Raw genomic sequence first — 15,610 nt, forward strand, 5'->3', positions numbered from 1 at the left:
GGAATATCTAGTCCTGTTTCTCATTCGAATGTTTTTGGTATGTCCTGTTTTATTAGATCTGTTTGTATTTAGTTTTCATTTTCTCGGCATAGAACAGCCATTTTAAAGTAAAAATAAAATTTTTCACCATTTTAAAACATTAGGCAATATATGTTTGAAAAAGTTAAAAATCACAAAGAGATCAATATTGTTTAATCGTTACTTTTTTGAGGGAAATGCAGTCACATTTGCCTGTACCATTACATACACCATTACTTGGACATTCACACTCAATTGGGAACATACATTACAAAAGAGAGAGGAACTTTTAAAACCACATTTAATTTTTAATACAAAACCTGTTGCACTATTACAGGTGTGATACAGAAGTGACCCTTTCATGCACAGATAAATTTCGCATCTACCAGTATGGAAGAGGAAAAACTGTGTTTTTATTGTTCTCCCAAAATATTGGCAAATTTAAAGTAACTTTTAATCTCTGTGCTCTCTGATGCCAAGGCAAACCTGTTTTGTCTTTTTGTATTTTCAATAGACAGGTGGATCTATGAAAAGTGAATATAGAGACATGAAAGTATTTAGGGCCATCTTTACCTGGGATTACTTTAAATTATGCTTTACCTACATATATCAAAGACGCCAGGTTACTAGGCCTTCTGTGCCCCATAGGCAAAGCTCTGAAGATTTCATCAAGAAATCTGCCGTCAATATGTAGAAAAGTTCACTATTTCAGTTTCACAGCAAAAAAGGCAGGGGGAGGGGGAACCCAGTACATATTTAAGTAGATGCTTTCCAATCCCATTCACTGCATTAATTAGCTTACTTCTTATACAGTACAACATAAACATTGCATGTTTATTTGTATGTAACACCTATAAGCATATAGCATCTACACTTTAAGTGTATTTACAAATTCAACAAAATATCTACATATAAAAAGCTTTACTTAAAATTAAACTTGATGCAAGTTATGAGAAACCAATTTATTGGCAAATGAAACTGAGCATTCCTTCAACCATAGGTTGTTATAGATTTTCATATTTGGAGGTAACCCATTTGATAGATATTGTTTATGAATATGATAGAATATATATTTACTTTTTAAACTGCAGATGTAATCCCTTGGACCGTTGGCCTTTTAAGCACTTGTCAGATTTCTTAGATTCTGAAATGTGTCCATAGCAATTTGCATACACGTTGTTTAATGCTGCAGAGTTTTGAACACGCACATAGGTAAAGTCTTGGAGAATAATATATTACTGTTGGCATGCTGTTGTATGCTTTTAGTGTTGGAATAACTTAGTTTTTAAAATTAATTTTCTAGCATGTTGACATCTTTCTTACTGAATGTAACAGAAATCATAGAGGACCACAAAATCATCATGTGCTTCAGTTGGTGACAAAGCTTTTTTTATGCTTATGAGGAAATGCTATTTCAAATAAACTGTCTTCTTACTTTTATTTTCATGTTTTCTTCTTTTCCCAGCATTGCAGTTTTCACGAACTCTGCTTTTTAAAAGTTACTTTTAGACAATGACAGTAATCTAGGACTCAGAATGGACTGGACCAGCTGATAGAGAATGCAGTATGTTATGGAATGCTTAATGTCTGAAGGCACTGTATGTGTCTTGCCCTGTGTTCTCTGGAATAATGTTTGAAATTTAATTTGAATGATTTGTTTTTGATTCTTTCAGTATGGCACACATGCCGAAATGCATTGCAATACACCTTGTTTATGCCTAAAAACAACCCAACATAGAAATGATGTAAAAAGAACACTGTGCTGCTGTAATGCCTGGAAGATTAAGAAGCCTACGGAGTAACAGGAGCCAAGAGTAGGTAACAGTTCTCGGTAAGCATCAGCAATGCGACTGTCATAATGAACTCATTTAGCAAGTATATACTGTACATACTGTTCCTAACAGTCTCCCAAAAAGACTAACGACAGCTATACATAGAGTCACCAATTTCACAACAATGTCCACAAAGACATTGAAGTTCTAGAGAATACTACAGTAACACTCTTGACAATGAAAACGGAATTCATATATAGGGGTTCTGCTGAGGATAGTATAAACAAAGTATCAAACCATGTTTTCATAACATACACGGGTATGTCTTTTAAATGTGGAGCATTTTTCATGCATCATATTGAACTGTATCCTGAAGAGGAAATAACAGGATCTGTTGGTGATGTCACATTATTTTTTTACTAGTTCTGAGGAAATCAAGAATACCCATTTTGAACGAAAAAGTATGCACTTTGCATTCCAGTTCACATTAACATATCATTTGACTGAGTTATGTTTTTGCTCTAACTATTCTCATAATATTAACATACAGCAGAAAATATACTCTCTACCCATATGTTCATAGTATGAGAGGGCTGACAAACAAGTGCTTAGGATAAACATTCTAGAGAAATGGAATATTGGCAAAAAGCTTAAAAATTAAACAAAGGAATTCATGGCGTTGACAGGAGAAGGTGCCTCTGAGCTTTCATTTCCTTCAGCCGGCTCTTTCTCTTTCTTACCACTGTATTGTCCAATAAAGGAGCCATCCTCATTGAACTGGCCATTAACCCCTTCTCCATAGTCAACTAGGCTGTCGTCACTGTCTTCTTTTTTCACAGTCCTGTCTGAAGGAGTTCGACTTCCTTTTTTCAAAGGCTTGTGGTCTTCTGCGTCACTGGAAGAAAGAGAAAACATTTTTGTTGAGATTGGCATTTAGGTAACATTTTTTGTTTTTAAAGACCATGCATGCAAATTATGAGAAAGCATTTGGAGTCCTGGGTTTGTCTGGCCAAATCTAATTGTCAGGTTGACTCCAATAACGAGGATGAGTTGGAATGGAAATCAGGAGCAGAAATGGTTGAATCATGAAGTCTTCAGTAGAGTGGATGGCTCTCAATTGTGTATGTTAATTTCAATGACAAATTCTGATTCCTGAGTTGAAAGCAATCCAAAAATAATCACAAGCATTAAATAAGAAAGAATTAAGAAAAGGAGAAAAATCATCATTATTTTGAATTCAAAAAGGCAAAAGCTTATGGCAAGTAAAGAAGTTAGTATGTTAAACTGCACAATATCTCTGATTCCTTGGTTGTGAATGGAGCATGATTTTGGTTAGGTGTGAAATATGGATTTTTTTTTTTTTCTGAGCCAGAAGGAGAAGCAAAATCCTGCATTTCAAATAATTTTGTTATCAATGCAGGCCAGACTGTAAACTTCAACCTTACCTTTCAAGAGACCTACAAATCCCATTAAAAGGATGCAGAAGAAACAAATGAAAATAGCCTAAGAAGAAAAGCAAAATCCTTATACTGATAGTACACAGGTGTTTTTTGTTTTTTTTGTTTTTGTTTTTTTGGTAAATATTTTAGTTAATGAGTAAAGATTTATTAATCTGGAAAGAGACGCACTTTAACTTAAAAGCACTACATTTGTACTATGAATGGCATGCCAATATATTCTAAAGAATGTGAGTGATTCCAAACATGTAATAGCAAATGCTTCCTACACTCATGTTAACCCCCCAGCTCCCTTATTCCATGTGTGTTATGCAGCCTAACCATGCTGGATGGGAATCTGAGGAGTGTACTTTAATAGGACTTTACAAGATTCCATTATTACAATTTTTTGCTTATTTCTCGGTTGAACCCCTAAGCACAATTTCTGGAAGTTGAAGAGTAATCATTATGTTTTTGAATGTTTACCCTTACGGTCAAATAACTAGTTATGCATATTGACCTATTTTTAAATAGGTAACATTTGTGACAAAAATAGAAAAAGGCAATGACAGGATCCAACATTTTGTTTTCTTTCAAAGAACAAAAATGCAAGGCAAAATAGGAAACATGTACAATATTAATAAAAATGAAAAAGCCTTAATATACAAAAGGTATCACGGGCTGCAGTATTTAATCTAGCAATTTGTGCTAAGACTTTACTGCTCCCTCTGTTTCAGACAGTGACTTTTCTTTTTCTAGCCAAGATACAAATATTTGAAGATGCACAAGTATCCTGGCTCTTTTGTCAATAACTTTTACTAGGGAAAATTTTTCAATTTTTCTCCAAGAAGAAAATCTCAAGTCTGGGAAATAATGCTAGCATAATATGACACTGGCATATGCCACTGAAAACAACCTGTTTCAGTAATAAACGATTTCTTGTTGCACACTGAATAAACTATATGATCATCATTGCTAATAAACAACTGGAGAGGAGTCGTCTTGGGGTGGCCTGTGTTTGGGGGCACTTCAGAGGACATAGCATTGAGTGTCTAACCTGTTATGAAAACAGCCTACACAACATCTCTGGGGTTTAATTATTAAATACTTCCTGTGAAATATAGTTCATGTTTCAGTGTGACAGTTAATTCAGCTGAAGAGTTCAAAATAGGCAGAATTTTGTCACCTGAATTCCAATGACTAGTCTTATTCTGCCTTGTAATACTAGCGTCCCAAGGAATACACTACTGGAAATTTGTCATCTGTGGCATTTCTTTGGTCTAGCCATCTATCCACCCATCCCTTCATCCAATAAATGTTTACTGAGTGCCTACTCTAAGACAGATTGTTCTCAGCACTGGGAATATAGCAGCAAACAAAATAGATTAAAACCCTCACCTCACTGGCTTTATTTCTAGTGGAAGAAAATACAATTAACAATCAATATAATAAAAAATTATGCATATATTATGTCAGAAGATGATTAGCACTATGCAAATTACAGAGCTGAGTAAAGACTACAGAAGGTGTTGGAGAAGGGACGGAGAGTTGGCATTAAATAAGATGTCCAGGAAGGCCTCATCAAGCAGTGATATCTGGTTAACAACTTTAAAAGAGGTGAGTTAGCAAGGTGGACAGTTGGAGGGAGAGCAGTTCATGCAGGAGTAACAAGCAGTATATATGTCTTGAGGTGAGGGCAAGACTGGCATGTTCTAGGAACACTAAGGAGCTTGGCGTGGCTGGAGAGAGAGAGAGAGACAGAGTAGGAGAGTAGGAGTTAAGTAAGGGGAGTGGCAGGGCTAAATCAGGGCCTGTGGGACATTGTAAGGATGCTGCCTTTAACTCTGAGTGAGATAGGAAGCCCTGGGAGGGTTTTCAAATAATAAGTGATATGCTCTGACTTATATTTTAAAAGCACTACTCTACCATCAGTGTTGAGAATAGCCTACCTTAGAGGGCTGGGGTTGGTAAACTACAGTAAAATTAGGCCATGCCTATTTATCACATAATGTCTACGGCTGCTTTTGCACTACAACAGCAGAATTGCAGAGTTGCAGCAGAGACCACGTGGCCTGTAAAGTCTAAGATATTTAGTTGACCAACCTCTGCTCTAGAGAGTCAGGGGAGAATGTTACAATAATCCAGGAGTGAGATGACTGTGACTTGGACCAGAGTGGAACACTGGAGGTGATATAAGATGCTCAGATTATGAACATATTTTGAAGGTAGAGCCAACAGGATTTTCTGATGGGTTAGATATGGAATAACAGAGAAAAAGATTTTTGGTTTGAGCAACAGGAAGCTTGGAAGTACTGTTACTATGGAGTGGAGCATGTTGGGAGGGGAAAATCAATGGTTCCATTTTGGGCATATTAAAGTTTGAATATGTCCTGAGAACCACCCCTTTAATCATTTTATGAGGCTAGTATAACATTGATATCTAAAACCAATAAGAACACTTCAAGAAAGTCAAACTACAGGCTAATCTCATTCATGAACATAGATGAAAAAACCCCAAACAAACCATGACCAAATCAAATTTAGCAATCTAAGAAAAAGACAATATTTCATATCCAGGTTGGGTTTATTCCAGGAATGCAGGTTTATTTTAGCATTAAAACATCAATTCACATAATTCATCATTTTAGCAGAAGAAAATAAAAATGTGATAATCTCAGTAAATTTAGAAAGAGATATATGAAAAAATTCAACACCCATTCATGATTAAAACATTAGGAATAGAATGTATTTTTACTCCTAACATTAGGAATAGAATGCATCTTCATTAACCTGATTAAGGGTAGCGAGAAGAAACCTAAAGTAAACATCATCCTTAATGATGAACTGGAAACTTTGTTTGAAATCAGAAATAATAATGATGGCCACTTCTAATAAATTAGAATTATTAGAATTAGAATAAATTAGAATAAACCACTTCTAATAAAAACTGCATTAAAAATCCTAAGCAACTTTATAAGAAAAAGAAATAGATGAAAGGAAGCTATCATTATTCATAACTGATATGATTGAATATATAAAAAATCCAGACGAATCTACAGATAAATGTAAGAATATAAGGAGATTTTTCATAATGTTGCTTGATACAAGATTGGCATAAAAGTCAATTCTACTTATGCTCTTGCAAACAATTAGGAAATAAAATTTTAAATATTATTCCATTTATGAGACTATAAATATGAAGTATATAAAGACAAATCCAACAAAAATATGTGTAAGACCTCCGAAGAAAATAAAACTTTTATTCAGAGTTATTAAAGAAGATCTGAATGAGTAGAGGAATGTTCTACATCCATGGACGGAAGACTCAAATATCGTAAATATGTTAACCTTCCCCATATTGCCCTTTAGTTGCAATTTATTTCCAGTAAAAGCTCAGCAGGTTTTTATGTGCATCTTGGCAGGCTGATTCTATGATGTACAAATAAATGAAAAGGGCTAAGAATATTAAAAAGGCTCTTGAAGAAGACAACTGAAGTTAGGGAACTAGACCTAGCAGATATGGAGACTTATTAAAACCTATATTATTAAGACAGTATAGTCTTGGGGCAGAGATAGGCAGATTGACCAATGGAATGGAATACAGGATCTTGAAACTGGGGGAAGACCTTTTTGTTAGTTTTATTCCTACATCATATTTTTATGCCATCATAACTAGATAAGTTTTAAAGTCTTATTTTCCAATTGCTTGCTGGTACATAGAAATATAAGACTTTTATGTTAATTTTGTGTCAAGCAACATTACTGAACTCTGTTATTATAATATTTGCTTGTTGATTCATTTGGGTTTTTACGTACAAAATCATATCAGTTATAATTAATGACCAGCCAAGAAGGGGCTCCCCCGAAACATCCATTCACTCCAGTTTAACGGCTGTGGCAGAGGAGAGAATCAACAGCAACACAGGTTGTGCTTGAAAGAAGAGAAGGAAGTGGGATGCTCCCTCCTCCAACAGATTCTTTCCAGGAAAAGCCATTCAAGGGCAGTGAGATCTTTTGAAGACCAGTCTTTAATAAGTGGTGTGATATAATATCATACTTCAATAATTAGAACCTGGTTAAGTGAGAAAAAATCACTGTGTGTCATACGCACAGTGCTGCCACATGGTTTGTGTTCAACAAGCATACATGTCCATCTCCCATCACATCTCTTCTCTCCACTCCAGGTCCCTACTTCAGAGAGATTTTTTTTTTTTTTCCTAAGAAATACCTTATGCAACACACATGCAGAACTTTCCAGGTGTAATGAGTGGTTACGACTCTAGGTGAAGCACTGTATTAGGGCTTGCCTTTTTCAATTCCAAGATGAATTTTGTAATGAAATAGTAAATAAACTGCTTTTGACATCGTATTCAGTGAAGTTGCCATGTCAAGTTTAAATATGAAAGGAGAGTTTCCCAAATGAGATGAATCAAGAAGTCATAGAAGATGATTTAAAAGTTTTTTATATATATATATTTAGCAGACCTTGATTTTAATCAAGTTTTAATGGAGTGGGCAGCAGTATTATTCAAAGCTTTACAAAACAAGTAAAAATTCATTCACATTTTAATGAGAATGTTTAAGGAATCAGACAATTATTAGTTTTGGATGTCAAAGGTTGAATGGATTTCAAAATAAGACATATATATTTAAAGTATCCAGTATACAAGTATTGATACAATATCAAGTATATTCTTGAGACTTAGATTTATGAATCAAGATCATTGTGCAGTGGAAAGAAATGTTCCTATCACAATGCTAAAACTGCATGACTTCCCCTAGAAGACTCCCTGTACCACCCTCCTTCTATGCTGCCCACCTGGCTTTACCTTCCTGCTCCTCTTCCCTTGGTACCTTAGTTACATCTCTTTCATAGCACTTTTCACACTCTGGCCATTGTTCTTTTACTTCCCTGCATCCATCACTAGGCCATAAACTCCCTGAGTGGGACCAAATTCTATTGGTTTGAATATTCCCAAGTCCTGGCATATAGTAGGCACTCAATAAATACTGGCAGAATGTGTTCACTGTAAAATAATAGAGGAGACAGTGGGCATTTTAGAACTTTTTAAAAAAATTCTAACATAAAACATTTCATTCCCTCTTAGTTTTGTGATGGCAGACAAAGCATTGGAATATATCCTTTCCTTTCTTTTTCCCTAAGAATAACTTTTTAGGGAGTTCATATTGTTTTTCAACAGTACTTTGTTCAGAAGTGTGCACATCTGTTAAATCCCACTGAGTAAAATTCGGCAACAGCAGGTGAATCTGTGATAATTCTGTCAGATTTTCCTGTTGTTACCACCCTCCCATGGCCAAACCACATCGCAGCTCAAGTGACATTCATGACCCAAATACTCTTTCCTACCCACTCTCTAAAAGTTCATTATTATTCTACTTACAAGCCAGTTCATATTTGTAAGCAAAATAACTCTAATGTATATAACGAATGCAACACATCTTGGCATCATTCAAGCCTTATGAGCATGGGTTAGCATGCTTGCCAAAAGCCCATGTTCACATGAATGACAAGATTCATGTGGTGAGAGCCACCAATTACGTAGTAAGTTATGAGTTCAAGTAATATGGGCATATGGCTTATGACCTAGGTTTATTCTGGTTTTAAGGAAAATGGATCTAAAGAATAAAACAATACTTACACTGTTGGTTGCATTGTTTCTCTGATTTTTCTATATGCTAGTAAGGATGCAGATCCTACTGTCTGTATAATTAAAGAAACAAACAAAGAAAGCTGCAGGCTTCCAACAGAGGGTAACTGCTTGGGGGTAGGTGTCAGAGTAAGGGCACAGGGTTATAGCATATAATCACATTTGGCCACCAGTGAGGTTCTATCCCTCTTTGCACTATGAAATATCATCTGGCTCAGAGCCAGCCATGTAGAAATGGTTTCATCCTCAGACTGGTGAATAAGCAAATCAGAAATGGAATTAATTTACACTTAGGCAATAGTCCTAATTTTGTATGTGTCTGGTCAGCACAATAATTTATTTTTGAAATAAAAGAGAGTAAGAATCAATAAATAATACAGAGCTCAAAGCTTCCAGAAGGTGCAAAGCAGAGACAGGACCCTGGTGATTTCAGGAAGTGCATGACACTTAAATGTATTAAAAATAAAAGATTCTGTTAATAAACAGTTGGAACTGTTTTCATTAATCACAGCCTCTAAGATAATAAACATGTTTGGATTTCTTTAAATAGAAAATAAACCAAAGGGAAAACATTCTGAGGTAGTGTCAGGAAATCAAAGGACAAAGCCCTATCTTTGTAAACCAAAGTAAAAAACATGGTTGGAATTTTGGGGAAATGATTTTGCTTGTGGGATTGTCCTTAAGAACTTTTAGTTTCATTGAAAAAATTATATCATTGAGTTAAGTTTCAAGTTGAAGACACCCATCAGAACCTGATTTCCCTTGGCACCTCCCAAATTTATCATTACATTTATGACAAGTGTGCAGGTGTTTTTGTCTTTGTGTCAATTGGGTTTGCACTCAATAAGCCCAAATGAAAAGTCTTTCTTTCCTGAGAAACTAAGGCCTAAGCTAAAGACAGCTATTTGCAAACACTTTACCAACACAGCACATATAAATTAACACTAAGACAAAGAAATATGACCAAATAGACGTAAACACAGTGATTATGAGACCAGTAACCAAATACTTGCCATGTACTGCTCCAGACACAAAATTCTATTAAAGTTGTTAGTAGATGGCTCGTAGAAGAAAACAGAAATTATAGAACTATGAATCACAGGCAACGGCTGAGTTGAAAGTAAAACTAACAGTCTTTTAATTCCAAGCTAGTTCATAAAACTCAAACTCCATTTTTTGTTTGTTTGTTTTTAAAATAGATCCAGGGGGTACATGTGCAAGGTTGTTACATGGATACATTGTAGAGCGGTGGGGTTTGGGCTTCTGGTATACCATCACCCAAATATTAACCTTGATTTTAGTCAAGTTTTATTGGAGTAGGCAGCAATTATCTGGGAAAGTCACATGACCTCAGATCATGGTTTCACATCGCCATAAGAGCAAGGTGATGTTTGAGACCCACATGGTGGGCAGTACATTGCCAGATTCACTGAGGCATGATAATGTCGAATAGGAGCCCATCACCATGTGGAGAATGTATGAAAGACAATAGTTTATTTCCAACTCATGCAAATACATATTTTTTTTTCAGGCCACATTAAAGATTTTGCTTCATCACAATAAATAAGGGAGTGGTATGCATATCCTGTCGATAATTAGAGCCACAAGAACTCTTACAAATAAGAAGTTATTTAGTAACTGTCAGCTTACCTGCTTTACAGGAGAAACATGTAGAAAGGTGAATTATTTCAGCGAAGTTCTACTCATCCAGATGCCCTAGGCTATGGGCTTCTGCAGGCTGCTCTAATGTGTTACAAAACCCTCTTGGGTGAACTGGGTGTGGATGCTGCATGAGGTTTTCATACACCTTCAGCTCCAGAACCAACTTCTGATATCAAGACAACCCTCACTACTCATTTTTCTGTACCACGAGATACAGAAATTCTGAGAACTTTTTGAAATCATAGTTATCTCTCTTTAAGAGATCAGAATATAAAAACTTAGGGGCTGAGATAATAAAGGAAAAACACAGGTATCTGCATGGAAACTGATATGAAAGTGATTTTATTGAAAATATATGTCTTTTTCTCAATCAGTTCTATATTTTTCATCCTTAGCATTATGTCACATGAAATTCTATGATATTGACATGATAGTGACATGGAAAAACCAAAAATGAGCTCTAGAGACAGGTAAAAAGTAACATAAATATCTTCTCTACAAATGCTGCCTGGTAATCACAATAGTGAAATATTTTATTTCGCCTAAAAGCCTCTTCATCTTGCAAACAATGTCTCAAAGTGGGCTTAATGCATATTTAAAAGGTATTTTATATAAGCAAGAGGCTTCTAAAAAGAAAAGCAAGGTAAAGAAGGTATTTTAAAAAGGTATACTTTTAGAATAACAGAATCCTCACATTTTATTTAAATGAATACATATTTTGTTTCTGTTTTTAAACAAATCCAAAATAATATTTTCCTTCTCTTGAAAAGATTTATCTTTGTTTAAAGAGAAGATCTTTAAAAAATTTAGCACATAGGTTATATTAACATTTTCCCTTAATGATGGAGTCAAGCCAAGAATGTATCATCAAAGTTCCGTGAGTAACACATTGCCTAGAGGGCTATGATATTTCTTAATAGTTAACAGCTTCTAAAACAATCTAGTCACCATTTCATGATTAAAGGGCAAGGGTACGGGTTTTGTTTAGGAAAACTAGCTTCAAATTCTAGATGAAAAAGTCTGTTCACACTGGTTTTCTTACAGCATGTTTAGAAGATGACAAGTATAGTTTTCTTTACAATGCAGGCATTGGGGGGTCTTTTTTGTTGTTTTAATGCTCGTAGTAGCACACTGGCAGTGCTAGATTAGATTGATCCATACAGCATGGGCCCATGGAAAATATGACAAAGTGGGAGACATTCCACCTCCAAAATTATGACTAAAATCAAAATTTAGTTTTTTAATGAAAAATGAAAATGTTTGACCATGAGGGACATGTAAACATTGAGACATGGAAGTATCCCTAAACTTTTATTTGAGGAAAATATGAGATGCCAGGCAGAGCATGTTCTGGCCGAGTTCTATTCTCGAGACTGTGTTCGTGTGGGCAGAGAAGATGAAGAGCAGAGAAGCAGGGCTCACCTGTATTCTCCAAATGTCCCATCATCTTCCTTCATAGGCTGGATTTCAGGGTCAGCATGGGCATCTTCCTTTTCTTTAACTAAAATGTCAAAATGATATGATTTTCTGTTGATCCTGTTCTTTCTTATTCAAAGTCCATGAGAGCATTCTTTGAGATATACAGCAGTGAAAAATAATTCTATACACAAGTAGATGTTGTACAACCATATATATTGTGGCCACACATATATGTTGGTGTTTTATTTTTGAGGCAACCCAATAGAATGTACATTTATTAACACATAAAGTTGACTAGTCTCACCCGATAAATAAATAATTTTTAAGTTCCTAAGATTTCCCCCTATTTTACCAATCTATTTATTAACTATATTAATGGTTGCAAATTGTTTTTGTAAGCCTATTCTTTCATAGATTTTTTTTTCTTGTCACTGAAGGGAAAATGGTCAGGTAAAGGAAATATAAATTTAATGGGTCCGCTAAATTGAATAAACCATTACATCATAGGGAAAGCAATGTCACACATCACAATATGAAGACTTAGTGCATGCATTACTTCCTCTGAAAAACTCCATGCACCTTCCCTGCAACTCTCCCCTTGCCAGTTGGTTTTAGGTGTTACTTCAGCATCCATAACTTATGTGGAGTCTAAGAAAGTAGACTCACTACTGTTTTCAGAGAACAGATTGATTTAATCCTCCAAATGCCTTATGATCATTGACAATGTTTAGGTTGCCATTATATAAAAAGGGATCAAAAGTCATTTGAAGAGAAACTCCAAACTCATGGCTCTGGGAAGACATAATATTACAATCTACATGATTACCCCCATTATTTCTTTTTAGTTTAATGGATTATTATGTAGCATTATAAAGCAATTTTAATCTTTCTTTCTTACCTGGATATTTACCACCCTTGTTTCTTCTGATGAAGCAAACGATCAGCAAAATTAAGATAAGGAGAGCGACAGCACACATTAGACCAATGAACCAGCCCTGAGTTGCAATATCCACCTGCCGGCTTGCCATCGCTGGAAAATAAATCAACGGTGTTGGTGGCAATAGGTTAAGGGGAGATGGGAACTGCTGCAGTCTCTCAGAGTAAAAAATTGCCACATTATGTGAGCTTTCATATATTTTGCATGTGGCCCCAAATTAGGATCTGTCAATTATTAATCAGAAATTATATAAATACTTAACTTTGAAAAATCTTCATTAAAAAAATCAAATAGAGAAATCTGAATAATGATAACATTAAATGCTAACAAGCCCTGGTGAACATTGTGTTCACAGTTATTTTCACTATATATTCTCAATAAAAACAAATTCCCAAACCAATTATTCACTGTTAACAGGATACATTTTACATTAAGTACAATGAGAAAAATATAAAACTGAGTTTTAAACAGAACAGAATGTATACATCTAATTGAGTATTTTCTCTTCAAAGAAGCTGCTTTTAGAGGCTACACTGTCCTTGCAAGGCTGTTGTCATTTTCGATATTTTTTAGAAATCTGTTAAAAAAAAAAAAGGTCCACACAAGAAACCTTTCCAGATCAGAAAAACAGCTGTATTGTTTTATATAGCAGCTCAATTTGCACCCAAAATATTACTTAGATTTGTTATTCACCTCATTCCTTAGATTTGTTATTCATCTCATTCACAAGAGTTGGTTCTGAGTGGAAATTTCTGAAAAACCAAATCTACCCTCAAAGAATCAATGTTTGTTATTGCTAAGGATCCATTCAAAAGATTGGCATATCTCTCAGTCAGTGAAATCATTATTTGCCCAAGTGACTAGTTTGTAAAGAAAGTACTCACTTATGTGTATACATATCCTTTCAGTGTTCATCTATTCTGTTTAATAAATGTGAAACCCCTTATTCCATCAGTCATAATAAGCAAAATTTCTAAGAAAACCACAGAATAATTAGCATTTTGGGTATTATTTTAAAGTATCAATCTTACGGGAAAAAGTGCAGCATCAATGACTATTCAGACATGCCCATGCAGATTTGCTTAATTAACTGGCATAAATTATTTTTTAAAAGACCTTTATTTTCTCTCTTTTGACCATAATCAAGATAAAACATTTTCTTCTTTTGACTCCATAAGCATGCTTATATCATGCTTTTAATTTGACTGAATTTCTTCTGAATATATTTTACACAGTTGAGTTAGGTGTGTGTGATCTCTGGATGCAGAAATAAACATGACTACGCATATCCCAGGTTCTGCCAATGTTGCAAGAATAGCATCTCATTGCCTCTTTTTCTCCATATAAAGTTTAGGGAGAAAAAGGAAATGCTAAAAATTAAGTGTGAAGAGGAAGGTAAAAAAAATATGGACATATGTAGAATAAATAAAATGAGAAGCAAAAATACCTTATTTGAAATACAAGTCAAAGGCTGGTAGCCTTTTCCCAATAGGCCCTCATGCCTCATTAGTTAGTGAAGTTTTGAGCTGTATTATAGCCACATACAAGTAAAGCACCAGTTTAGGTAGTTTCTCCTTGCCATATACATACCACAGTCATGATGATGAAGATGAAGACAATGGTAAAAACACTGATGGCTAACAGTTTTGGACCCTTACCATAGGCTTGGCACTGTGCTGAAGGCATATCTCATTTAATCTTTACAACAAGTCTCTGAGGTAGGCATCAGGAATAAAGCCGTGCCCAGAGAAGATTAAGAACTTGCCGAAAAGTTGGAGCAACCTGTGTCTGACTCCAGAAAATATGCCACTAGCCATTATATTATACTGCTGTAATGTATTCCTAAAAATAATCCAGATATCAAATCTGCAAAAGTCTTCAGTTAAAGAATAAAATGCTATAGGCACTTCCTATTCTGAGACAGGCAAAAAGGTATTAAAGTCCATCATTACATCTGCTTTGGCAACATATTTCTTTCAATTAACGCCCAAAAAACTGAACCAAAAACCAAACGGCATTAAGTCTCTTAAGCATTTGACTAAAGTTAGTTCTTGTTTTTAGTGTGCTGATTTACAGCCCTGTCATAATAGATTCAGCATTTACATTTTTCATCTAATTAAATGCAACTAAAAAGGGAAAAACAAGATACTCAGGTACCAGCAGAGATATTGTTCTACAAGGATGGTGACTGCCAAAATCGAACTACTGACTGGCAGTTTGCTGCTATGCAACCATGCAAAAACTGGATGGATGTTTGATGGGTGGTGTACAAACATCCACACTGACTTTGAATTTCTGCCTCTATGTCTAAAAGAAAAAAATGTTTCACTGCCCTATTATTTAAAATAGGCAGACAAAATATGGTAATAGGTGCATGTGTGCACATACACAGTCACATTCAGACACACACAAGTACACCAGAAATTGATATAAAACAGAAACTGTGTAAATGGAATAAAAACTTCTATTGAGTTTCCATGCATAAAATAAAAGATTTAAATTCCAGAATGATTAAAAGAGGCCTATCAGGACAATCTAAAATCATCTGGGACATACAAATCCAAGCCATAACCACGATCGTGCACCACAAACACACACACACCCCCTACATAGAGAGAATTAAACCTATGTGGGTTTTCCTTCTAGAGTCAGTTTCAATGGGAGGGTATCACCCATTGAAGGGCTGGGTAGGGCTGA

At 35.1% G+C, this 15,610-nt stretch overlaps 1 protein-coding gene across 7 annotated transcripts in view; it reads right to left on the reverse strand.

The window, feature by feature from the left end:
* Positions 1-175: 175 nt before the first annotated feature.
* NRCAM (neuronal cell adhesion molecule) overlaps positions 176-15,610 on the reverse strand; it is a 306,610-nt gene continuing 291,175 nt past the window's right edge. For 5 of the 7 annotated variants that reach the window (XM_025379924.1, XM_025379923.1, XM_025379921.1 and 2 more), the window contains 3 exons: positions 12,875-13,006; positions 11,980-12,058; positions 176-2,685 (listed from right to left, as the gene is read on the reverse strand). In XM_025379924.1, the coding sequence (XP_025235709.1) occupies positions 2,448-2,685; positions 11,980-12,058; positions 12,875-13,006 (449 nt within the window). In that variant the 3' untranslated portion in view covers positions 176-2,447. The remainder of the gene's footprint in view (positions 2,686-11,979; positions 12,059-12,874; positions 13,007-15,610) is intronic. The other 2 variants (XM_025379925.1, XM_025379926.1) reach the window with 1 other exon arrangement.

The sequence above is a fragment of the Theropithecus gelada genome, chromosome 3, assembly GCF_003255815.1.
Source record: "Theropithecus gelada isolate Dixy chromosome 3, Tgel_1.0, whole genome shotgun sequence".
Lineage (NCBI taxonomy): Eukaryota > Metazoa > Chordata > Mammalia > Primates > Cercopithecidae > Theropithecus > Theropithecus gelada.